The sequence below is a fragment of the Eschrichtius robustus genome, chromosome 3, assembly GCF_028021215.1.
Source record: "Eschrichtius robustus isolate mEscRob2 chromosome 3, mEscRob2.pri, whole genome shotgun sequence".
NCBI lineage: Eukaryota > Metazoa > Chordata > Mammalia > Artiodactyla > Eschrichtiidae > Eschrichtius > Eschrichtius robustus.
The window spans coordinates 43700620-43726905 of NC_090826.1; the positions used below are offsets into that span (position 1 = coordinate 43700620).

Here is a 26286-nt window from a genome sequence, read left to right on the forward strand (position 1 = left end):
AGTGCCACAACTACTGAAGACTGCGCACCTAGAGCCTGTGCTCCACAACAAGAGAAGCCACTGCAATGAGAAGCCCTCACACCGCAACTAGAGAAAGCCTGTGTGCAGCAATGAAGACCCAACGCAGCCAAAAATAAAATAAACTTTTTAAAAAAAAGATGCAATTCTAGAGATCTGCTGTACAACATAGTGCCTATAGTTAAAAAAAACTGTACCGTGCACTTAAAAATTTGTTAAGAGGGTAAACCTCACGTTAACAGTTCTTACTACTAAAAAAAAGAAGAGGGGGTGAGGGGACAGAAGGAAACTTTTGGAGTTGATAAAAAAAGTCTATTATCTTGATTGTGGTGATGGTTTCACAGGTATATGCATGTGTCCAAACCCATCAAATTATATACATTAAATATGTATAGTGTTTTGTATATCAATTATACTTTTTGGGTTAAAAAAACCGAAAGTCTTTACAAAGGCCTCCAAGGCCCTACACAATCTGGCCCTCCCACTAACTCCAGCCTCATCTCTGACCACTCCCCTGCTCCAGCCCCACTGGGCTCCTACTATCCCTGGAATGTCCCAGGCATACCCCTGCCTCAGGGCTTCTGCACTTGCCTTTCCTTCTGCCTGGAATCCTCTTCCTCCAAATATCCCACACCTCCTTCAGGATTTTATTGAAAAGTGTCCTGCTCAGTGAAGTTCACCATGACCACCTTGATTAAATTTATAATCAGCCCTCCTGTCCTATCCTATCCTATCCCCCTTATCCTGCTATATTTTCCTCCAGAGTGCTTATCATCACAGAACATACTGTGTATTTACTTATTTATTGCCAGTCTCCCACTTAAATCTAGGGGAATGTGGGATAGGGGATTCCATTTGTTACTTTCACTGCTGTGTCTGTAGCACCTAGAACAATGCTTGGTGCACACAATGTAGATATTGCTGAATGAATGAGTAAATAAATGAACAAATGTATAGAAGTTTGTTGTGGCTGGAATGGCTACAGCACCCAGGATGTGGAGCAGAGGCAGGAGCTGTGGCTGGGAGATAAGGGAGGAGTCCAGTCATCTCACAGAAAGACCATCGTACAAAACACATGGCAACTCACCCTATCCCTTAAAGTCTGCCCCCATCTCAGCCTATGTCGACACCCCCCTTGGTTGGAATGTCTCTATTACACCCTCCTCTCTTGCCTTACCCTGCAATGCCCCCCACCTTCCTCCCAGAGGCCTTTCTTACCCACTCTACCCAATACTGAACTCTTTCTTCTTGGCATTCTACTGCATTCACTCAGCACCACACATCTGAGCTCTTTATGGTTTTCTGAATCGTTTTCTATCCCCAGCTAAGCAGCATGTGCCATCAGGGCAGGGCTCTGCCAAAGGGGTCAGCCATCAACCACTGCAGACTCAGCTCAAGACTCAGAGAAAGAATTCGGGTAGATGTTCCTCAGCTCCTAAAAAGGATGCAGAGTCTAGCTCAGATCACATTCAGACTCCCAGTTGCCACAAATCAACCCTTGAGAGTATCAGAGTTATTAAGAATAAAGGCTACCAATTAAGGATCATTTACTATGTACCAGCCACTAGGCTAAGGATTAGCTTGTATTATTCCCTCAACAACGCCATGTGGTTATTACTAAATTATCTTTATTTTAGAAAGAAGAAAGTGAAGTATAGGGAAATAATGGGACTTGAACAAGGTGACAGTGGCAGAAGTGGGTTTGGAGCATAGGTTTGGCTCACTCCAAAGGCTGCGCTCCTGACAACGTGCTGCATTGCTTCTTGAACATACAAATAATTTCAGGGTTGTCAGCACACTGCCACTGAGTCAAAAACTGAGATCAGCGTGGACCACAGAGCTGGATGAATGAGATGGAGGGCCTCTGAGGTTGTTATTCCATGCTAGAGCCAACTTTCATTACCATAAAGCCACCTCCTCCATGCAGCCCTTTCTGATGCTCTCAAGCTCACAGGGAGCACTCCCTCTCTGAACCCCTCTAAACTTCCCGTACCTCTCTCAAGGCATCATTCATATCTGTAGCATCGTTGCTATTTGTGTACATGCTATATCTCTCTTACTACGTGAGCGCCCCCTTAGAGGTAGGGATGTTGTCTCACCAATCCCTGCAGAGCCTACCACACTCAGGCACAAAATGGGTCCTTGAAAGCAACTGTGATTTTGCTCCTGTCTTTTCTTTTGCTTGTAAAGATCTTCCCCAACATTAACCTGAAATACTCTTACTCACTTGCCAACACCCAGTTCAAATGCCCCCTCTTTTGTGAAGCGGAAAATAACTTTTCTAGGTAGAGGTAGCAGCTCCTTTCCCTGTGTTCCCACAGCACTTTCTTCATCCCTTTATATCACTTATGTTGTATTGTAGCTGTTTATTTGCCCTATGATGACAGTGCCTGGCACCTAATAGGCATGTGACACATGTTTATTGAATGAATGAATGTGCAAATTTCTTTTTCCCCCACACCAATTTGGGTGGAGGGAAGGCAGTGGTGGCCCCAAAGTGTAGAGGCCCCTTGAATAGCCAATCAGGATTGCTGGTTAATTCATTTGCAAATTACAAAGGCAGACTATGCCTGCAATTCTGATTTGAGCTCCCATAGTCTTTGTTGTGATTTTAAAAATCAGATTAAACCTCCCCCGCAGCTGGTTCCTACCGGCTTTGGGAAGATGAAAGTGTCAACATGTCTCTGCAGCCACACCAGGAAACTTGCTGCCTAGAAAAATCAATTCTGAATATTGTAAGAGCTAAGTACAGGATGTTGTACTCAGCAAGTGTTTCCATATTCCTGGAGCCACAGGGACCTGTCGCAGCCCTCATGTTCCTGTTCAGCCTCTGGCCTCTTCTGTGCTGCCCATCAGTCTCTCTGGGTCCCCATTATGTTCTGGTGGCCAGATTTCAACTTCCTGAAGGTGGCATAAGGAGTTTTGGAATAAGTCCTTAGTAAGTCCTATCTCTCTCTGGACCTCAGCCTCCTCATGTCTAAAATGAGACTGAGATGTGACAAGCTCTAAGCTCACAGGCTTGTTGGCACCTAAGAAGATGACAGGCATTCTCAGCAGGTAGTCTTAGCCTAAGACACAGACAGTACCTGTTTCAGGGAGTTAGCAGAGGCGGCTATCATTAGAGAAGAGAGAACCTGAGTTAGAACCTTGAAAAATGGGGAGAATTTATATTAGATCATTTCCATGTTATTAATGGATGCTGTGGTAGTCAGAATAATGGTCCCCCAAAGATATCCATGTCTTAATCCCCAGAACCTATGAATATGTTACCTTGCATGGCAAAAGGGACTTTGCAAATGTGATTAAATTAAGGTTTTGAGATGGGAAGATTATTATCCTGGATCACTCAGAAGAGCCCAAGGTAATCATATGGGTCCTTATCAGAGAAAGGCAGGAAGGTCAGAGAGAGAGAGAAGTTGACAGAACTTACACCGCTGGCTTTGAAGATGGAGGAAGGGGCCCTGAGCAAAGGCATGCAGGCAGCCTCTAGCAGCTGGAAAAGGCAAGTTAATGGATTCTCCCCTTGCCCCCAGAAGGAACACAAACCTGCCAACACCTTGATTTTTAACCCAGTGACATCCGTTTTGAACTTCTGACCTCCAGATCTATAAGATAATAAATACATGCTGTTTTAAGCCACCAAATTTATGGTAATGTGTCAGAGAGGCAATAGGAAACAAATGCAGTTGCCCACTAAACAGCTGACCAATCATGTATAATAATCCATTATTATATATTCTTAAATATACAAGGGAAAAGTCAATCTCTCTTGATGTCCCAGTTTGCTTCCCTTAACAGAACAAGAGAATTATGTTACTCATTTCACTTCACTTTTGGAGCTCAGAGGTAAATTCATTCTCACCAGTTCCTGGAGAGCAGAGAATGTGTCATATTCATATTAACTTCTCTAGCCCCACTGTCTGGCATAGTAAATATTTGTTAAATGATTGCTCAAGAGTCACAATCCTCCTTAGTCTGGGTTTCTGGTATATCCTTTCCCCACATTCCTAAGCTCCATTACATTTTATTATACTCTTATATTGTTGGTCCTAAGATATAGGTCTTTGACATTCCCAGATTTGATATTCACGTTTTAATATTTATAAATGATTCCAAAGCCATGTGGTAACCTAAATGTCATCGAGGCAGCTATGTGGGTGGTTGGCTAGTGAGTGAAAGAAACTAGCTGACTACCAACAGCCTATCTCACCCTAGTCTTATTGTTCTCAGCTCCTGGTTATGTAGGGAGTCACTCTCAACACTATGGAATTTAGGATTTCCACAAAACCCCCTAAGACTCCTCCTATTTTTCCCAGATTTCATCATTCTGCCCAACCTCTCTTTGGAGCGAATGCTTACTTCTATTTCTTTAATTATAAAAAGAGCTGTTGGAGGAGGACCCTCCTTTCCCCCTCCATGAAGAAGACTGTCCATGGAGATCGAGGCTTCTACTGTAGACCTAGGTGGAATGTTTCAAGCCTTAAGCATTAGTAAGTCTGGGCCACATGGACTTTGACCCTGGGTGCATGTTGTAGGAGCTAGTGGCAGCTAGCCACTCATGTCGGCCTGTGATTGGGTCTGTATGTCTATCTGACTTCAGAGTGAAGTATTAGCCAGCTCCAATTCCCTGAAGACTTGGGCCATGTGCTTCTTCCTAGTTTTATCACTAAGAAGGCTGTCACATTACTCCCCATCTCTCTGACTCTTGTATCTATCTCTCAACTGGTTCCAGACTTAAGGGGTGAAGACAAGGAGTATCATTTCTTGATCGCCCTAGAACTTTAATGAAAACTACTATTTGTTTAGTGTTTACTCCATGCCAAGGACTATGCAGGTGCTTTATACACATTATCTTTTCAAAATCATCATCAAAGGGAATTCCCTGGCAGTCCAATGGTTAGGACTCCACGTTTTCACTGCCAGGGGCCTGGGTTCGATCCCTGGTCAGATACGGAGATCCCACAAGCTGCACGGTGTGGCCAAAAAAAAAAAAAAAAATCATCACCAGTACAACAAAACAAGTAGAATAATGGAGGTACATGCAAGCACCGTAGTGACTGAGGGTTTCAGAAGAGGGAGTTGCAGAGAAAGAAAGAGGATGGAGAACAGCAATACCAGGACAAGCCCAGGAGTGAGGACAGTGGCCTTTAAATCCTTCACAAAACACAGAGTTCTCAAACTCTCGATAGAAAAATGTTAGGCCAGCCAGTCCATTCCCCAGTCTCTATACAAGTAATCCCGGACCCATGAGACACTCCGATATTTAAAGTCTTCTTGACAAGAAGGTCACCAAAAAAAAGCCTCACTGGTGGGAGCGAGAAGGAGGACATTCTGTCCTTCCACAGTGGAGGCCCCTGCCACCGCGTCCCCTGACAGAGACCAGGCCTGGAGTGAGCTGGTGTGGTGAAGGTCATCAGCCTTTTAAACTATGAATAGAATTGAGCCTGAACCCAGCTGCATGCGGGGGGGGTGAGACCTAAGTCACAGTTCAGCGATTCCTGAGCTCTGTGTCTCAGTGCTTGAGTTTGAAACAAGTCTATTTTTTTTTCCATCATGGCCCTTACCACAGATGAAATTAGATATTTTTCACCCATGTACTTAGTATCTATCTCTCCTGCTACAGCGTTAACTCCAGGAGAGCAGGAAGGGTGTTTCCCCACTGCTAGCACAATGCCTGGTACAGAGGGAGTATCAGATGAATGTCTATTGAATGAATAAAAGAATGAAGTTTACTATTTGGCTCTGCACAAGTAACTTGACATCTCTGGGCTCAACCACCCATTCTTTAAGGAGATAACTACCTCCCTGGGTCAGAGGGAAGGTGGGAAGACACAAAGAATGATTTAAAGCACGTACAGGAAGAATTCACATGGTTGACAATGTCCATAGTCCTTCTGATCTACTCAAAACTTCATAGTTCTCCTTGGGCTTTCCTTTCCATATCCTTCCCTTGAATTTCACAACATCCCATGAGGCAAGAAGAACAAGGATTATTTTCTCCTTTTGATAGTTGGGGAAATAGGTCCAAATAGGTCCATGGAGGGGAGGGGTTATTCCAGATCACACAACGACTGAACTTCAGGGCGAGCCAGGACTGGAATGCAGGACTCCACAGTGGTGGGTCAGCTCAGTCATCCCACAGACCCCCGGATCCTTCCCTTGGCCAGCACCAGACCCAATAGCCCCTGCAATGGGCCCCACATGGAGGTAGTGGAAGGCTCTCTCCCACTCTTCTCTTCCCACATGTCTCCAGGAGTTGCTTGGCAACAAGCACCCAAGCAGTAAGTGGCCTCTAGTCAAGTGTGTTGCTGTGGAGTTACCAATTCTCCCTCCCTCCACACCTGTGCATGCTCTCACTCTCTATTAATGAGATTTGTCCCCTACCCTCACCACCTCACTAAGATTCTCTTCTCTATTCCACAATAATTAACCTCTCTGGACACAGAAGAGACTCTCAGGGACCTATATGGCAAGGGACCCCAGGGAACAAGGCACTACCAATACCCTCATGATCCCCCAGAGATGACAGAAACTCCTTTTGTGAATGGTCCTGCTCAGTGATGCTCATAACCTCCTCTTCTTCCCTCTCCAGCTTCCACCCTGACAATGGCTTTTTTGAAATCCCCTGGGAGAGATCAAATGAGCTTGAAAATTTTATTTGAACACTTCATACAGTGCTAGTGAATCCCTGGATGCTGTTCCAGCACTTCTGGAATCACAGGTGGGAAACATTGTGAGGGAACCCAGTTACCATTTGCATGAAGATCAGGAGGAGAGAAAGGACAGAACCTAACATTTATTGTATTCCTACTATGTGCCAGGCACAATACTATGTTATCATGTAGCCCCTCCCTCAACAAACCTGTGAGACCTTTACAGTTGAGAATATTATCTATTCATAGAAGTGAAATGACTTACCAAAGCTCACACAACTTTAAAAAATCACAGAACTCTCAGAGAAGTAAATATGTATAAATAGATATGTATAAGAAGATACGTGTTCCTCCCTCTCCCTACACAATTAATCATCAAATTCTGTAAATTTTTTTTAAATTTATTTATTTATTTTATTTATGGCTGTGTTGGGTCTTCGTTTCTGTGCGAGGGCTTTCTCCAGTTGTGGCAAGCGGGGGCCACTCTTCATCGCGGTGCGCGGGCCTCTCGCTATCGCGGCCTCTCTTGTTGCGGAGCACAGGCTCCAGACGCGCAGGCTCAGCAACTGTGGCTCACGGGCCCAGCCGCTCCGCGGCATGTGGGATCTTCCCAGACCACGGCTCGAACCCGTGTCCCCTGCATTGGCAGGCGGATTCTCAACCACTGCGCCACCAGGGAAGCCCCAAATTCTGTAAATTTTAATCTTAATTCTCTCTCCTCATTTCCATCACTTATGTCATTTTATCACTTTCTCAGTGCTATGTACTGAATGTTTGTGTCCTCCCAAAATTCATGTGTTGATGCCCTAACCCCCAGTGTGGTTATATTTGGAAATGGGGACTTGAAGGAAGTAACTGAGGTTAATTGAGGTCATAAGGCTGGGGCCCTGATCTGATGGGATTAGTGTTCTTGGAAGAAGAGACTCCAGAGTGCTCGCTCACTCCTCTTCAGTGTGAGCACCAAGGAAAGGAAGTGTGAGCACAGAGCAAGAAGCCAGCCATATGCAACCCAATGGGAGAGCTCTCACCAGACATCAACACCTGCTGGCACCTTGATCTTGGACTTCCAGTCTCCAGAACCGTGAGAAAATTAATGTCTGTTGTTTAAGCCAACTAGTCTGTGCTATTTTATTATGGTAGCCTGAGCAGACTAATACATTTAGTTCAGGCCCTTAAACTTACCCAAACCACTAGTTTCTTTGCCTCATATCCATCTACCCTCCCAAACTGAAGCCAGAAATTTTTCTAAAATGAAAATCTGACTTTGTTAAAACCCTTCTATGCTCCCCAATGCCCATGGTAGTAGTCTCCAAATTCATACCCCTGTAAGAAAAATGTAGGCACAGCACTCACAGTATTTGTATATTTACTTAGATTACATATTCATATATATTAAACCTACTTCTGTATACAAACAATATTAAAATATATTAAAATGACAAATAATATTTAAATGTTTACGTTTTAATGCATATATGAACAGTACAGAAAATTTTTATTTTTTGCTATAGAAAAGCATGCATGCACACACACACACATGCACAAAACCCTTTGTTAACTTTTTTTTTAGCAAAAGCAGTGTGATTGACTATGTCAGATCTAATTAGATTGTCATTGATTTTACCTCAAAACATGGCTGACAATGAACTTGTGCTAGGTGTCAGTCTAGCCATTTTCTGTGCTCACTTAGGCTTACTATAATTAATATAGTCTTCAATCAGAGGTTTCTTGGTAGGGCTCTTTTAAATCCACATATCCATCATGGGGGTTCATTTAGTTAAAATGAGGTAGTACAATCAATATATCCACTTAACTAAGCAAAGGAAAAGTGCAAAAGCTCACAATGGGCTGAAAATGAATAAAAGAGTGAGGGAGCCACTACTGCCAACCCCTTAAAGGGCAGAGTATTTCCTCCCACCTGAAGATTTTTTGAGTGTAGGATCTGTGAGCACCAAATGTGGAGATCAAATGAAGATATCCATGTCAATCCATATGGTAAATATTAGTAAACATTTATTTTATATACAAAGACAAGAATAAACTCTAGTAAGTTTCTTCAGTGCCCTAAGGAATAATCAGACATGTACCCTCTGGCCCATTTCAAAAACCTTCTATTTGTTGTCCAAGGTCTCCCTGACTCCCAAGCCACCACCTGACAGCCTCTCCAGCAAATTTCTCTCTCAGCATCCCCTCCCTGCTCTTTCACAGCCTTGCTCCATTTTCACTGTATTGCTCACCATGCCCCAAATATCCTTTGCTTTCAGCCCCCTCTGTGCACTGGCTGCAGGGAGGATGTCAGACTACATAAATGGAAGCATTGGGCACAGAACAGGTACTTAATAAATGCTTATTGATTCTCACCATGAGGTAGTTAAACTAGATCAGTGGTTCTTCAATTTTAGCTAACCTCAAAACCACCTGGGAGACTTGTTATAACACAGATTGTTGGGCTGTACCCCAGAGTTTCTGATTCTTTGGGTCTGAGGACGGACCTGAGATTATGCATTTCTAACAAATTCCCAGTGATACTGACGTTGCTGATCTGGAGACCACACTTCTAGAACCAATGAACTAAATGGAATGTGTAGCTTCTTGCATTTCTAATGGTTTGATTCCTCAGTGCTTTTAATAGAGACTAAATAAACAAAATGAACTTTTATCTCTATATAAAATAATACTTAACATGATCACAAATGAAAATATGGGCTCTATAAGACCTAATGTGCACAGTGTAGAGAAAAGAGCACATACTTTAGAATCAGAAGATTTGAGTTGGAATCCCAATTTGTAGCTGCGTGGTCAACCTAAGGCAAATTAATTACTCTCTGAATATCTGTCCCATGGGGTTGATTGTGAGATAGTATTAACACATGGAAATAATTTGTAAAAAGAAAAGTACTGTATACAGATTATACTAATAACATATATGTACAATGTATTAATGTTGAGTGGACTGATAATAAATAATATATGTTTTGAATACTTTAAATCACAAATTTCTAAAATTTCCAATCCCAGTGCTAATTCAGTATAGAAAAGTATATGATGTACATGTTGCTATATCATCTCAAATACATATAAATTTTATTAGTACCACTGGTAAATACCAATAATAGTAGCTGTGGTGGCCAATTTCCAAGATAGTCTCCAATGATCCCCACCTCCCAGGATTCATACCCTTGTGTAGTTTCCTCCTACACTGAATCAGTGACCAATAGAATACTCTAATAAGAGACACTGCCACTTCCTGTTTGGTTTCTTGGATCTCTCCCCCTAGGAGATGCCATGAAGACACTCTGTGGAGTGAAGCAGATCTGTGGAAAGAGCCACCTGGAAAGGAATGAAGGCCTCCGGCTAAAGCCAGTGCCAGACATGTGAATAAGCCACCTTGGAAGGGAATCCTCCAGGCCCACTCAAGCCTTCAGGTGACTGTAACCTAAGCCAACATCTGGCAGCAACCTCATAAGAGACCACAAGCCAGAAACCAAGCCACTCCCAAATATTTGATCCACAGCAACTCTGTGTTAATGAATTATTATTGTTGTTTTAAGCCATCAAGTTTTGAAGTAATTACAGAGTGATCGATTATGGATACAGTAGCTAACATTTACTGTGCATTTATTATGTTCCGGGAACTATGCTAAGCACCCAACAACCCTATGACATAGATGCTATTATAATCCCCAAAGAGGAAAGCGTGGCCCAGAGAGGTTAAGTAATTTAGTCAAGGTTCCATGACTAGTCACTGGCAGAACTGAAATCTGAATCCAGGTCTGTAACTCCAAAGCCCAGATTCTTGGTTACTTATCCATATAAGCCAGGATAAAACCTTTTGGACAGTTAAGCTGCAGAAGCAACTGAGTCCCCAGAGGAGAGCAAAACTGTATAAAACCAACAAGGGATAGTCCAGGGGCCAGATACACAATAGCACTGGTGCCTAATGTCATAAAATCCAGAAGTTCTAAACCGGCCCCACCGCCCAGCCTTTGTACCAGCAAACGAGTCAGCTCTTGGGACATTTCTGCCCAAGATGCCCAGGACTCACCCAAATCTGCAGCTTCACTCGCTTCTCGTGGCGGTAGACTGTCTTCACCTTAAAGTCAATACCCACGGTGCTGACGAAGGCTGGGGTGAAGGTGTCGTCAGCATAGCGGAAGAGGAAGGATGTTTTGCCAACACTGCTGTTGCCGATGATGAGCAGTTTGAACATGTAGTCAAAATTCTGGTCAGAAGCATCTTTGACTCCGGCTTTACCATCAGTCACTGAAGCCATCTGCAGGAGAGACCTATGGTCACTCAGGAACACAGCTCCAGTGTCACCCTGGATCACCTAACTTTTAATGGTCACACCGCCCTGCGTACACTCACTCCACACCCCGGCATCACTGAGGAAATACACAATACTCAGAGTCACCCCCTCCCTGCACCTGCCCCAAATGTTGTCTCAGGATTGGGGTGGAACCCAGATCCTCCCGTTCATCCCTTCAGCAAATATTTACTGAACACATTGTTCTGGGTCAAGCCCTGTGTTGGGCACAAGGAATACAAGTATGAATTAGACATGGTGTCCGACCTCTGAGTGGCCACAGATTAGAGTAAAAAACTCATAAACACAGAGTAACAAAGCAGTGGATAAGTGATAAGACAGAGGGAAGCCTTGGCTGAGGAAGCCCATAAGAAGCACCTAACCCAACCTGGAGGCATGGTGGGCAAGGAGAGGCTCCTGTAGGGGTAGCTCCTAAGCTGAGTTTGGGAAAAAAAAGGCCAGAACAGCAAGTCAAAACAAGGGAAGCAATCACTATGACCTCATACCATCCTCCACTCTGCTGCTAGTCGTCTTTGTTTGTTTACAAAAGAAAATCTCTCCTTTGAAAGTATATATCCATTACAAAACGTTAGAAAAAAACACAAGAATGTAAAACAGAAAATTTTAAATTACCAGACACGGAATCCAATCAGAAACTGCCACTGTTAACATTTGAAGTTTATTTCCTCCTTTATTTTTTCACACACCAGAGTGCCATCTATTTTGAAATTATACCTTATTATTTAATTTAAAAGGTAATACATTGTAGTATACCTAGGCCTTAATATTACCAGCAAATATTTGTCAAGTACTCGTTATTTCCCATGAGAGATATGATGGTGACAATAACCATATAACAGTTCCCATTTACTGAGCACTGTGATATTGTGATATAATAAAAGACATGTATTTGGTCTGGGTTCCTGGTTCCAGGCAGAGCTCCTGAAACCTTTGCAATCTCTGGAAGTGCAAGTGATAAGTGTCTTGTTGTGCGCTGATGAGATGCCTGGTGGCTGGGGCTCCAGGACAGCCTCAGAGTGGGGGCTGGTTGCCAGAGGCACCAACCACATGATTAGAGGGTTGGAACTTTCAGCACCACCCCCTAACCTCTGGGGAGGGGAGAAGGGCTGGAGATTAAGTTGATGACTAAAGGCCAATAACTTAATCAATCATGCCTACAGTAATGAAATCTTCATAAAAAACCCTAACCAAAGCGGTGTGTAGATCTTCCAGGTTGGTGATCACATTGATGTGCTAGGAGAGACCCTGGAAGCTCCAAGACAACATTTCCCCCTACCCTGCCCTATGCATCTCTTCCATCTGGCTGTTCCTGAGTTGTATCCTTTACACTTTTACAATAAACCAGTAATTAGTATTAAAAAAAAGGGTAATACACACACTGAAAATAATTCAGACAAACTTTACTATTTGCAAGTATTACTTTATCACCATCTGCAATTGGCATTATTTTCTTAACTTTTAGCATAAAAAGTAGGTAATATGGAACCTAAAGGTTTACAGTGAAAAGTAAGTCTTGCTTCCACCCCTGATGCCCAGTCTCTAGTTCCTCTCCCCAGAGGCAAACATGTTAACGATTTATGTATCTTTCAAAGATAGTCTTTGCATATATAAGCACAGAGGTCTGTTCATACATATATATATATATAAATGATAACATACAATACATTCTAGTCTATATCTTCCATGTGTATTTTATTTTATTTTCCATGTATATTTTAATAGCTGAGATAATTAGTTTTGTATCCTGCTCCTTTTCACTTAACATTATATCATATACTGAGACTTTAAAAATTCTTCATAAATATGATTTCAATTGACTACACTTTATTCCATCCTATGGTTGTGTCATATGACCAATTCTTTAAAGTCATATATTTATTTTCTGTTCTTAATTATAAAAATTAAGTTTCAGTGACCATTTCTTTACATATTTTTTCTCTTTCCTATTTATTTCCTTAGGAGAGATTCCTAGAAATGGAACCCCTGGTCAAAGAATAACTCTACTGAAACACAGATTTGATCCTTACCTCAATTTCCTTTATCTTATTTTATCCTCTAGATAGACCTGGGAGATAAAACTGGAAGGACAAAGATTACTATCCCCATTGGATCAAGAAGGGAACTGAGGGTCAGAAATTATAAAGATTTGCCCAAGCCTCACAACTAACAGCTGAGACTAGACCTAGTACCATGAAGTAATATGGGAGAGATCAAAATTCCTGCTCTATTCTTCAGCTGAATTCTTGGGTGAGTCATATCAGCTCTCTAAGCCACAGCATTTTACCTTACAACAGAGAAAATACCACCTACTTCACTGAGCTATGGTACCAATAGAGTGAGCAGTTACCATATGTAAATAATCTGGCATGGTTTCTTGATCTATGGGAGGTACTCAATAAATATTAATTCACTGGCTTTTTAATTCACTTCTGCAGTCAAATCTTGTTCAAGTGCCCTCTCCCCGATCTGGGCTCCATAATTTGAGCCTGTTTTACAATTAACTGTCTGTCTCTCCTTCTGGATTCAGCTGAGTTTCATCCATCCTTATACCCTGTCAACAATGAACCTAGAGTAAATCCTTGGGCATGTTACTCCTTTCAGTAAACATTTATTGAACATTTGCTATGTGCCAGACTATTGATGTAAATGTTGTATTATTGGTTTTCATTTTTCTGATGCAGCTGTTTGCACTCTTAGATTACCAGAATTAGAAGGGATTTTAGAGTGGCAGCTTTATCATAACAAAAAGCCTGGCTACTGGTCCCAGCTTTCCCAGTAACTCAATGTATGAACTTGGACAAGTCACCTAAACTCTGAGCTTCAATGTCGTCATCTATGATATGATCACATTACCTACTGCAGAAGGCTGCTGTGATTTTTAAATAAGAAAATGTAGGAAAAGAAGAAGTAAAACTGTCACTGTTTGCAGATGACATGATACTATACATAGATAATCCTAAAGATGCCACCAGAAAACTTCTAGAGCTAATCAATGAATTTGGTAAAGTTGCAGGATACAAAATTAATGCACAGAAATCTCTTGCATTCCTATACACTAACAATGAAAGATCAGAAAGAGAAATTAAGGAAACAATCCCACTCACCATTGCAACAAAAAGAATAAAATACCTAGGAATAAACCTACCTAAGGAGGTAAAAGACCTGTACTCAGAAAACTACAAGACACTGATGAAAGAAATCAAAGATGACACAAACAGATGGAGAGATATACCATGTTCTTGGATTGGAAGAATCAATATTGTGAAAATGACTGTACTACCCAAAGCAATCTAGAGATTCAATGCAATCCCTATCAAATTACCAATGGCATTTTTTACAGAAGTAGAACAAAAAATCTTACTTGTATGGAGACACAAAAGACCCCGAATAGCCAAAGCAATCTTGAGTGGAAAAAAAAGAGCTGGAGGAATCAGACTCCCTGACTTCAGACTATACCACAAAGCTACAATAATCAAGACAATATGGTACTAGCACAAAAACAGAAATATAGATCAATGGAACAGGATAGAAAGCCCAGAGGTTAACCCATGCACTTATGGTCAACAAATCTATGACAAAGGAGACAAGGATATACAATGGAGAAAAGACAGTTTCCTCAATAAGTGGTGCTGGGAAAACTGGACAGCCATGTAAAAGAATGAAATTAGAACACTCCCTAACACCATACACAAAAATAAACTCAAAATGGATTCAAGACCTAAATGTTAAGACCGGACACTATAAAACTCTTAGAGGAAAACATAGGAAGAACACTCTTTGACATAAATCACAGCAAGATCTTTTTTGACCCACCTCCTAGAGTAATGGAAATAAAAACAAAAATAAACAAAAGGAACCTAATGAAACTTAAAAGCTTTTGCAGGGCAAAGGAAACTATAAACAAGACAAAAAGACAACCCTCAGAATGGGAGAAAATATTTGCAAACGAATCAATGGACAAAGGATTAATCTCCAAAATATATAAAGAGCTCATGTAGCTCAATATTAAAAAAACAAACAACCCAATCAAAAAATGGGCAGAAGACCTAAATAGACATTTTTCCACAGAAGACATACAGATGGCCTAGAGGCACATGAAAAGATGCTCAACATCACCAATTATTAGAGAAATGCAAATCAAAACTCTAATGAGGTATCACCTCACACTGGTTAGAATGGGCATCATCAGAAAATCTACAAACAATAAATGCTGGAGAGGGTGTGGAGAAAAGGGAACACTCTTGCACTGTTGGTGGGAATATAAATTGATACAGCCACTATAGAGAACAGTATGGAGGTTCCTTAAAAAACTAAAAATAGAATTACCATATGATTCAGCAATCCCACTACTGGGCATATACCCAGAGAAAACCGTAATTCAAAAAGACACATGCACCCCAGTGTTCACTGCAGCACTATTTATAATAGCCAGGTCATGGAAGCAACCTAAATGCCCATCGACAGACGAATGGATAAAGAAGATGTGGTACATATATACAATGGAACATTACTCAGCCATAAAAAGGAATGAAATTGGGTCATTTGTAGAAACATGGATGGACCTCGAGACGGTCATAACAGAGTGAAGTAAGTCAGAAAGAGAAAAATAAATATCGTATATCAATGCATATATGTGGAATCTAGAAAAATGTTACAGATGAACCGGTTTGCAAGGCAGAAATAGAGACACAGATGTAGAGAATAAACGTATAGACACCAAGGGGGGAAAGCGGAGGGGCGGTGGTGGTATGATGAATTGGGAGATTGGGATTGACATATATACACTAATATGTATAAAATACATAACTAATAAGAACCTGCTATATAAAAAATAAATAAATTTTTTTAAAAAAAGAAAATATATATTAGGGTGCTTCATACCTACACTGTGTGGAGAAAACTACACCTGGCCTTGCGTAGAATCAGTTGGAAAAGTGCCTGCCTTTATTAGCTATGTCTGCCATATGTGCAAGGCAAGAGTAAAAAATAGTTTCAGCTCCTGGTCTGATCCACTCCCTGTCATTTTCAGGTAAAAAAAATTGAGGCTCCACAAAGAGAAGTGATTTGTCAAAGGTCATACAGCAAGTCAGTTGGAGCATCATTACTAGAACTTCTGTCATCTGATTACCCCCAGATTGGACTGGGCTTAGGGAAAATAAAAACTACAAAAATTTTAGGGTGAGTAGAAAAGCATCCCCAGCACCCTGAGATCTCTTTCCTAGCACTTGCCATACTGTACTGTCAACATTTGTTTATGTGCACACGGCATAGCTTTCCCAGAAGGTGGTATGAGAACAGGGAGAGCTGAGAGGTACAGTTGGAAGGCAGGTTCATGTGGACGCCCTCAAGGGGATCTTCTTAAGAGGGGGGCAGGGGCTACACAGACATTTGGAAGAGAAGTAAAAACCACCCCAGCAGGCAGCTGCCTGAGGCAGATCTGAGCAGGCAGGTCAATGCACAGTGGTGTCTGCAGAACTGCATTTGTCAGATAAGCATCAATCAGATCTTCTCTCTCTTTTTTGACAGTCACATAAATGACAGAGCTGGGTAGCTCACTGTCTTCATGACAAGCAATACAGATGAAGGCCCAGGGAAGTCATATCTGGTCCCAGGCTGGGGGAAAGAAGGAAATGGCTCCTCCAAGGGTTGGTGTGAAAAACAAACAACACTTTAAGTCTGATAAGCATCTAAGGAAGGACCCGACTTCAGCCAGGAAAGAGGAGGGAAGAGGAGACAGCCTTAAAATCCAGCAAGAAGAGATCAACCGAATACATGTAGTGAAGAAGTAAATGGATGAACTTCTCTTTTGAAGGAAAGAGCACAAGACAAAGTCAGAGACACCTGGGATGAGCCCTGGCTCTCTAAGCAATTGTGTAACCTTAGGCAGATCACACCCTGGGCCTCAGTTTCCTTATCTATAAAATGAGTTAATAAAGTGACTTCCGGGCAAACTATTGGAAGAATTAAAACCAGTACATGAGAGAGTGCTTTGTAAACCCCTTTCAATTCTTTTCTTTTTCTTTTTCTTTTTTTTTTTGGTCTGTGTGCTTCATGTTTTCTTCTACCAAATCATCCTAGATAGTGGAAATAGCTTGGGGTTCCAAATCGAACAGACTAGGTTCAATTTCCAGGTCTATCATTTATTAGCTGTGAGCCCTTGGCAAGAAATCTTACATGAGTAAGACACAGTTTCCTCATTTGTAAAACAAGCATTGTTGTGAGGATTATAGTCAATGTTGGTAAAGCATTTAGATAGTATATGACATATAGCAGGTACTCAGTAAATGTAATTCTGTCTTCCTATTGGGAACATTTATCAGTAAGGATAAGGAGGGAGCTGGGCAATGTGAACCTCACCCTACTGTATGCAACCTCCTCCCTAAAGCCATACGGTACTAACTTTTCTAATTCAACCTTTCTTTAGACCATTCCCCACCACCAGCCCAGCCCAGCTCACCTCCTCACTGTTTCCCCTGATCTCTTAGAGCCACAGAAACAATATTGCAATAGCTACCATTTAGTGAGCACCTACTAAATGCCAGGCACCCTACCAGGTGTTTTCAGTGCATTCTATCTTGCATACAGTAGATGCTTGATAAATGTTCACTTCCTTCTCCAGACTGGAAGGAGACAGCCATGGGTGTGACCACTGTCATAATGTAGGCACACCCACATAATAGCATCAGTGGTCTCTCTCTTTTGAATAGTGCTTTACAGTTTATGAAGCTATTTTCGCCCAAATTATCATATTTGATTCTCACAACAATTTGCGGGGGTAAATGAGGAAACTGAGGCAGGAGCACAGCCACAGCTCAATTAGTCATTCAATCAACATTCATTGAGCACCTACTGTGTGCCAGGCCCTGTGCTATACTCTGGGGAGATGAAGAGAAACCATAGGAGTTCCAGCTTAGAGGAGAAACCTTCTTAAACACCCTCTATAGGTTGCTGGTGTCTCCCTTCATATTGTAATCCTTAAGAAACCGGAGATTTATTTCTTGGACTGGAGATCATTTTATATTTTTGCCTGCTTCCATACTGTTTCCTGTGATAGGAACATTCTTTCCTCTGCAGCTAGCTAAATCCTTCATGACCAGGAAGTCTTCCCTGACCCACCATCCTCTGGCAGAATGTCTTTGCTAGGGCAAACACGGCACCAGGGCTTCCCAGTACCACAGACAGGGCTTTTCACGGATTTCCATTGTCTTCCTCCCTTTATAGGCTCAGAACAGGTGAGCAAACACACACACACACACACACACACACACACACACACACATCCAACTCCTTTTACTATCCCCCACCCTTTTCCATCTGGATTCCAAGAAGCTGGGATGGATGGCCCTGTCCTTCTCCCACTCCCCTCCACACATCTATTAGCTGCCACCTCCCTCCCTAAAATCTCTTCCCACACTTGGACTCCAGAACAGAGTCAGCCTGTGGATGAATTTCTCTGTCAACGATTCTCTTCTTGTCTCTGACCCCAGGTAGCAGTGTAACAGGGTCCAATGTCTGCGCCCCCTCCTCAGCCTTCTGAGGAGCTAAGACACAGCTACCAGCTAGATGCCCTTGGACTCCACTCTGGGCCCCAATCATCTTCCCACTCCCACACCACAACCCACACCTGGCTTCCTCTGCGCCACGACCAGCCCATCTACCACCCTAAACTCTCCAAGTTCCCCGACAGTTCCTCCACTCCCGGCTGCCAACCCCTTGCTCTATTCCAGTGCCTCTCCATGCGCCACCCCTAGCCAGAACTCAGGTGCCCACAGCCCATATCCAAGGCCTTGGCTCTCTCCCTCCATCAGCTCCCCACCCCCTTTTTCTGCAGCCTGGATAGACCCAGCCTTGCCTCCCACCTCCAAGCTTCGCACCTCCAAGCCCCATCCCTCTCCCGCACTCAGGTTACCCCTCTTCCCTATACCCACCTGGGCCCCCGGCACCACACCACACTCACTTTACCTTCTCCCGGCCCAGCACCTCCTTCCTGCCCAGCGCCCCTTCCCCTCATCACCTCACTCCTCCCCAGCTCGAAACGACCCCCGCCGGCCAGTCCCCTCCCCTTAGCTCTTCGCTTCCACGCCTCCCTTCCCTCGCTCCTCTCAGTCCTCTCGCTTCAGCACCCCCTTCCCCGCCCCTCGGCTGGCTGGTACCCTCTGCCCGCACTGCCCCTCTCAGCTCCCTCCTTACCTCTCCCCCCCATCCCCCCCCCCGTTTCCCCCTCAACGAGCCCTCACTGCGCTCCAATTGCCGCTCATCCTTTTCCCCAGCCCCGGCGCCCTCTTTCTCGTTCCCCCAATCCCTCTGCCCCTGCCTTTGGAGCTCTCCTTGCGGCCCTCACAGCCCGGGTAGACCCTGCTCAGCGCCCCCTCCCCAGGCTACGCGCCCCTTCACTGCCGCGGTGCCCCTCCTCAGTGGCCTCGCCTGGCCCCTTCTCCTTGGTGTTCCCTCCGCTGCCCTGTGCTCCTTCCCAACGCCCACTCACTGTCCCCAGCGCCCTGCGCCGGGAATCGGTCCCAGATCCTCCCCGGGCGGGCTGCCGGGCCGCGCCCCTTACCTGGGACTCCGGGTGAGGACGAGCGGCTCGCTCCCTGGCAGCGCCGCGGAACCGCTGGACCTGGCGGCGGGCGGCGAAAGGCGCAGTGGGTTCGCGGAGCAGGGCGGTGCGGGGCGGGTCTGGTCCCCACCGCAGCGACTTCGGGCTGAGGCTCGGGCTGCAGCTGGGCTGGGCCACCACCGCGTCCAGGGCCCACCCATGCCCCGCCCAGGGGCGGAGTCCCTATTCGCCGGGCCCCCAGCTCTGGGCAGGTGAAGGAAATCCGAGGTATCTTGGGGGCCCGGAGCTCCCCAATATCTGGGTGACTACCTTGATTTATCTTAATTCTCACACCTCGTTCCATACACTGAACTTACTAGGGTGATCAGAGAGCTTCGATGATAATGTAGATGATGATGGATTTGTAGCTTTGCCATTTCTAAAGCACTTCCCTGTCGTTATACCGCTTCATCCTCACAAAAGACCGGGTAGAGAGGCAGAATCTGAACGGTTGTCTACAGGTGGAAACGAAGCCAGAAACCTGGGCATTGTCCTCTACCCTGTGCACTCCTTCACACCCTACATCCCATCAGCCTGGTGACGACGCCTCCGAACATATCCTATCCCTTCCCTTCTCTGTCTCCACTGCTCTCGCCCTGGTTCAGGCCTCATCACTTCTCGCCTGAACTAATGCAACAGCCTCCTAATGGGTCTCCCTGCCTCCACTCTCCAATCCATCCTCTATGTCGGCAGCCTGAGTGATTGTTCTAAACGTCACCATGTTACCATCAACCCTGAAGAAACAAACAGAAACAAAACATTTTCAATGGCTCCCCATTACCAACAGTAGCCTGGACTGAGAAAATGTTCTTGCCTGGTCATTAGGAAGTCCCAACTTCGTCAGAGAAGGCAGGTATAAGAGGTGATTAGCACCCCACCCTCACACGCGGACCTGGACTTCAAGTCTTCCTGAGGTCACAGGAGCCAGCTGGAGCTTTGGTTTAGAATCATCAGCCCTCCCCATACTCTTCCCCCTTCTCAAATCTTAGAGGTCTTGAAAAAGAATATTTATATATATATATGTATCAGAATCACTTTGCTGTACACTTGAAACTAACATAACATTGTAAATTAACTATAATTCAATTTTTAAAAATCTTAGAGGCCTGAGTCATATACCAAAACAATTTTTCCCCACATTCCATTATGACCTGATCTACAATTTGTCTCTATGGCCCGAGGAACCACCCAGTAGACAGCCCCTCTGGTTGTCTGACTTCTCCCTCAGACTCATCCTTGAACTGTTCTGAGCTTCTCCACCCATTCCCTTTCACTCACCTTCCCACTGTCCGCGTCCTGGCAGCCCTTTCCACTGTGCCCTCTAGAATCCTGTTCTTTTGTCAACAAACTCTCCTACACCCTCTTCTTCTTCAGAGAGTACTGAGGTTACTTCTTTACCTTTCTTAAATCTTGACCCTCCTCCAGGACTCCTTCTGTAACCCTCTGCAGGAAGGCTTCTCACTTTCTCGCTCTCCATACAGCACAGGAGCAGGAGGTGGGGTTGGCATTGCCACTTCCACCCTTGTACAAAACTTCCTTCTCCTTTGGTCTCCAGCCATACCACCTTCCACCCTTCCTCATCAAGGACATGATTGGCCTCCAAGTGCTCCTATGCATTGAAGATTTCAGCCCCTGGCTCATGGTCATTCTCATTAGCCCTGTCTTGCCATCATCCTGGTGCCTTCGGTAGCCATGTGGTTTCCTGATCCCTCAGTCCTTGGTCTCCTCTTCACATTACCTCCCATGGTCATACCTTGAACTTCTTAATCACACAGAACTAGTGCCTCTGTGATCTTAAAATCAAGTATCCTGCACTGCCTGCTCCCTCACTCCCTTTCTCCCATAAGGCCTTAGTTTCCTCATTTCAAAATGGGTGTCATGATAATGATTATTCATTCTTCACAAGAATAATGAGATAACACATAAAACCATCCTTTTAGAGTTGAGAGACAATATGAGAACAGATGGTATTGTGTTTACATCGCCTCAGGTCTTCACATCACTTTCTCCTTCTTCTCTGAAAGGCCATGTATTAAAGTGGACAGAGCACAGACTTGGAGCCAGACAGATATGGTTTTCAGTCCTTGTTCTACACACTTACTTGCTGTGTAAATTACTTGCTATGTAAATTACCCCATTTTTCTGACACATGCACCTAATCCTCATTTGTCGAAGGAGCAATAATGTTGTGAAGATCAAATAAGAAAATGAGATAGCTACTGGAAAGCACTTGACAGGCACATAGTAAGCCAGGCACATAGTAAGCCCTCAATAAATAGGAAACACTGTGGTTATAACAGAACAAAAATTGCTATTTTCTTAACCACAACTGCCTTCCAAGAAAGATAGACCCTAATGTTCAGAGGTCCTCTTGTCCTACTTAGGGCCTTGAGGAGTGTGGATATGTAAGTGTGAGAGGAGAAGGGAGACACTAATTTGCTCTGTGCACAAAAAGGAAAAGAATTTAGAATTCACTTAGCAATATGGGTGAGAGAGGTAATAAAGAGAGCTGAGGGGAGGAAAGGAAAAAGATGAGTAAGAAAATCAGTGTAAGAGTAGGTTCTACATGGATAAAGGGTCAGAAGAAACCCTCCCATGGCAGGTGTACAAAGGGTGTTTAAACACTGGAATGCATTAAATGGGAGAAGTTGTTTGTTGCACATATAATGTAACCAATTTCTGTGACTCTCAAGACTTCAGTAAAGGCCATTACACTAAGGAATGCTTTCTGAGAGAGGAGTTGTAAGGATGAGTGAGTGGGAAAATTGAGCAATGGACTTTGTTTTTCTGAGTTGAAAAAGGAGAGTAGAGGCAGAGACGAAGAGAGCACAAGCCCTCGTGGAATTTGCGGAAATCTCCAGGAGGTCTTCCAACTTACAAGGGTTATCAAATGTAAAAATCAATGTAAAAATCGAGGTTCAAGCTCACTGCTTTTAGATCTTAAAGGGGGAGGGAGGACATATCTGACATTTGGGCTGTATCATTTGTGCCTCCCTATTGACTAGCAGGTGACCACCAGAGAGAATACAAAACAAATCATACTATATTGGACTGTCTTCACTTCCAGATCCAAACGCCAAGTAAGAATAGGAAGAAAGACACAATGCTACCTTTTGTCTTAGATCAGATTGGCTAACAATTATAGTCATTAAGACCTTAAAATATACTGGGCTCATTCACATCTTTTGTCTCATTTAGTCCTCGATACAATCATACAAGGTATGGATTGCCGTCCCCTTTTTATAAATGAGCAAACAGAAGTCAGAAAGTTTAAGTGACTTTCCAAGGTCACACATCTGGTAGATGGCAGAACCAGATACCAGGTCTGTCTGACTCCAAGTCCAGGGCTCTTTCTATTAGACCCCAGAATCATGGTTGTTTGGTGAACACCATTGTGGTTAAGAGTCCTACAAACAAAATTACCTTAAATCTTTTCTAGTTGCCAGAGCAATCAGCTTTGTCTAGCTCCTAGTTTTTATATGAAATATAAAATTGATGCTTTTTATTGAATGAGAATCAGTCACTTAGAAAAGGTAGTAGCCTCGTTGTAAATCAACTATACTTGAATAAAGAAAAAGAAAGAAAGAAGAAAAGAAAAGGTAGTAGCCTAAGTGTGGATTGCACTTGGAATGTTCAAATCTTTACAAGGTTCAGATCTACACCCCAGTGTGAGTCCCTCATGGCCAGCCTAGGAATGCAGGTATGTTGGCAGGTCAAGCGTTTTTCTCTCACCCCTTCAGTGGGTTGCCTCATATAACAGGGGAGCTGGAGCAGGTTCCAGAAAGTCCCCAGAACATGTAAAGCAGCTCTAGAAACATAGGGTTTGTGAGAGGAGTGGTGGAAGACAGGGCTGGGAAGAAAGGCAGAGACTAGATGGCCTAAGGCCTTGTAAATCATGTTAGAGGATTGGGAAATCACCTTGCAAGCAAAAGGTTTGAAGCAATGGAGTAACCTGGTGACATAAGCATATGAGAATAGCTGTGACTGTGGCGGGTGTGATAGATGGTATGGGAAGAGTAGGGAGCAGGGAGAAAGGAGATAGGGAACAGTCAGAAATTGCTTTAAAAATCCAGGTGAGAGATGAAGAGGACCAGAACTCATGTCATAGCAGTGGGGAAAGTAGAAAGTAGAAGGATTTGATTTGTATTTAGGACCTGGTGGCAGATTAAATGTGAGATGCGTGGAAAAGGGAATTGGCATAAACAACCAGGTAGACAGTGAAGCCATTTACTGGTAACGGGAGCAGAGAAGTTGTTTTAGTTATCTATTGCTGCACAACAACCACTCCCAAAAATTCAGTGGCTTGAAACAGCAATATTGTTTCTCACAATTCTGTGGCTGGCTGAGTGGATTCATCTGATGATTTTACCTTGAATCACTCGTGAGCAGCATTCAGCTGGAAGGTCACTCCAAGGCCTGGCAGTTAGTACTGGCTGAGGGCTGAGTGCCATGGTTCTTCCCCACGCGGCTTTTAATCCACTGGTAGGCCAGACCAGTTTACGTGGTGGTCTCGTGGCAGTGTTCCAAGAGAGCCAAGGCAGAAGATACAGTCTCTTGAGGCCTAGCCTCAGAAACTGCATAACACCCCATATGCTGCATTCTATTGGCCAAATCGAGTCACAAGCCCAGCCCAGATTCAAAGAGCTCTGAGTGAGAAGAAGAGCAAAGTCGTATCACAAAAGGATGTGAATAGAGAAGGGAGGAATCAATGGCCTTTAACCTATCTACCACAGGAATGGGAACAGATTTGGATAATGAGAAAAAATGATAAGTATCTCAAACACCACTTCATACACTAATCATTCCTTCTTTCTTCTCTGTGCCTCAGTTCTTTTATTTGTAAAATAAATGAAAATGCACGCTGAGGACACTGCCCCATCATCAGGGCATACCACTGTCAGCAGAGGTGGAATCTGACACACACACACACACACACACAAAGCATTCAACATGTGAATATTCAGAACCCACCCACCACCCCTCTCTCTTTCGCCCACCCTACCAATCCTTCACCAAAGCCTGTCCGTGATACTCCCTGAGAGCTCTCCATTGCACGGCCACAGCTTTCTCACTGTCCTATCCCCATGATAGCCTCCAAACTTCCCCTGTAATCCACACTCCATACTGCAGCAGAGGACTCTTCCTAACCCAGGTTAAATCGGTTAATGTGCACATATGGCCTCTTGTGGTCTGGCCTCAACTACCCTCTAGCCTCATTACTGGACACTCCCCCATCCTGCCCTAAGCTCCAACAGCATAAACTACTTTTGGTTCCCAGAGTGTGACCTGCTTGTAACATCTCCATGAATTTGCCTCAGTTTCTCCCACTACCTTGAATACCATTCACTCATTCATTCATTCACTCACTCACCCACACAACAAATATCACCTGAGCACCTGCTGTACACCCAAGTGGATAACAAATGGTCCCTGACCCAAGTTGCTCAGGGTCTGGTGCAGGATAGCAGGCTGTAAGACCCACTGGTCTGAGTTCACAAAGGCATAGGCCAAACTGCAACCCAACGTGACCTCCTGGATCATTCTTAGAAGGGGTCAGGGGATATTTGCTGAATAAATAGGCATACAAATATCCACAAAAGGTTTCTCACATCCACCATCTCATTTAAATTTCACAGTAAACATATGAAGTGGGAACTGATTCATACCATCCTGGATGTGAGGAAGAAATAAGTAGCCCATGGTTTCTCAGCTACTGAAAGTAGGGGAAGCCAAGACTAAAATCAGCCACATTAATGAATTTGGCAAGACGTGGCTCTTTTCTCACTGTGGGACACATCAACGGGGAGGAGCCTCAGAGTTAGGCCTCATGCTAGGAGGCAGGTCCTGGGATGCAGAGTTGAGACTTAAGCTGGGTCTTCAAGGACAAGTAGGAGTTAAACTCACAGAGAAGGAACCCAGGTAGAAGGACCAGCATGAGCAAAGGCCCAAAGGTATGAAATTATATGAAGGCTTCAGGGAACATCAGGGACTGTAGGTCTCTGGAAGCACACACATGATGGGCACAGTACAGGTGATGAGTGAGGTGGGAGGGTAAGTCAGAGCCAGAGGTCAGCCAGGGCCTGGGGAGCCATGCTAAGGATGATGGACTCAAAGATCAGGCCAATGTGGAGCCGTTACACTGCTTTCTCCAGGGGGAAGACGGCCAAATTTACGCTTTAGAAAGAACTCAGCTTATAGAATGGAGACGGATCAGAGGTTCCAAGATACAGAGGACAAGGAGACCAGAGAGAAAGCTGGTGCAGTGACTTCAAAAGAGATTGAAGTAAACCAGTGTGGGATAATCAAAAGGACATAAGCTTTGGAATCAGAGGGGTCTAAGTTCAAATCCAACCTTCACCATTTGCTAGTTATGTGATTGAATTTCTCTTGATCACACAGGTTACTCATCTGTAAAATGGGGAAGAGAATTATTTCATTGGCTCCTTAAGAGAGTTCAATTAAACGTGATAATGTATGTAAATTAGGGGGTGCTTAATAGGATATTCAATTCAATAACATCAGACACTTTAAGGGATCTGACAACTCATAACTAAGTATATCATGCTTGCCAATGATTCTCCCTTCAAATACATGTCTAGGGAACTTAAGAACAGTTGCACTCAGACTCCATAAAACAAGTCAGGTTGCCTCTCTAATTTTGGAAAAACATGTGTTTCCTCGTTCTCAGAGGG

General features: G+C 43.8%; 1 protein-coding gene across 1 annotated transcript in view; it reads right to left on the reverse strand.

The window, feature by feature from the left end:
* The window catches only part of RAB3B (RAB3B, member RAS oncogene family), a 50671-nt gene extending 39727 nt beyond the window's left edge, over positions 1–10944 (reverse strand). Inside the window, exon 1 of the mRNA XM_068537970.1 lies at positions 10717–10944. Within this exon, the coding sequence (XP_068394071.1) occupies positions 10717–10944 (228 nt within the window). The remainder of the gene's footprint in view (positions 1–10716) is intronic.
* Between the last annotated feature and the right edge of the window lie 15342 nt (positions 10945–26286).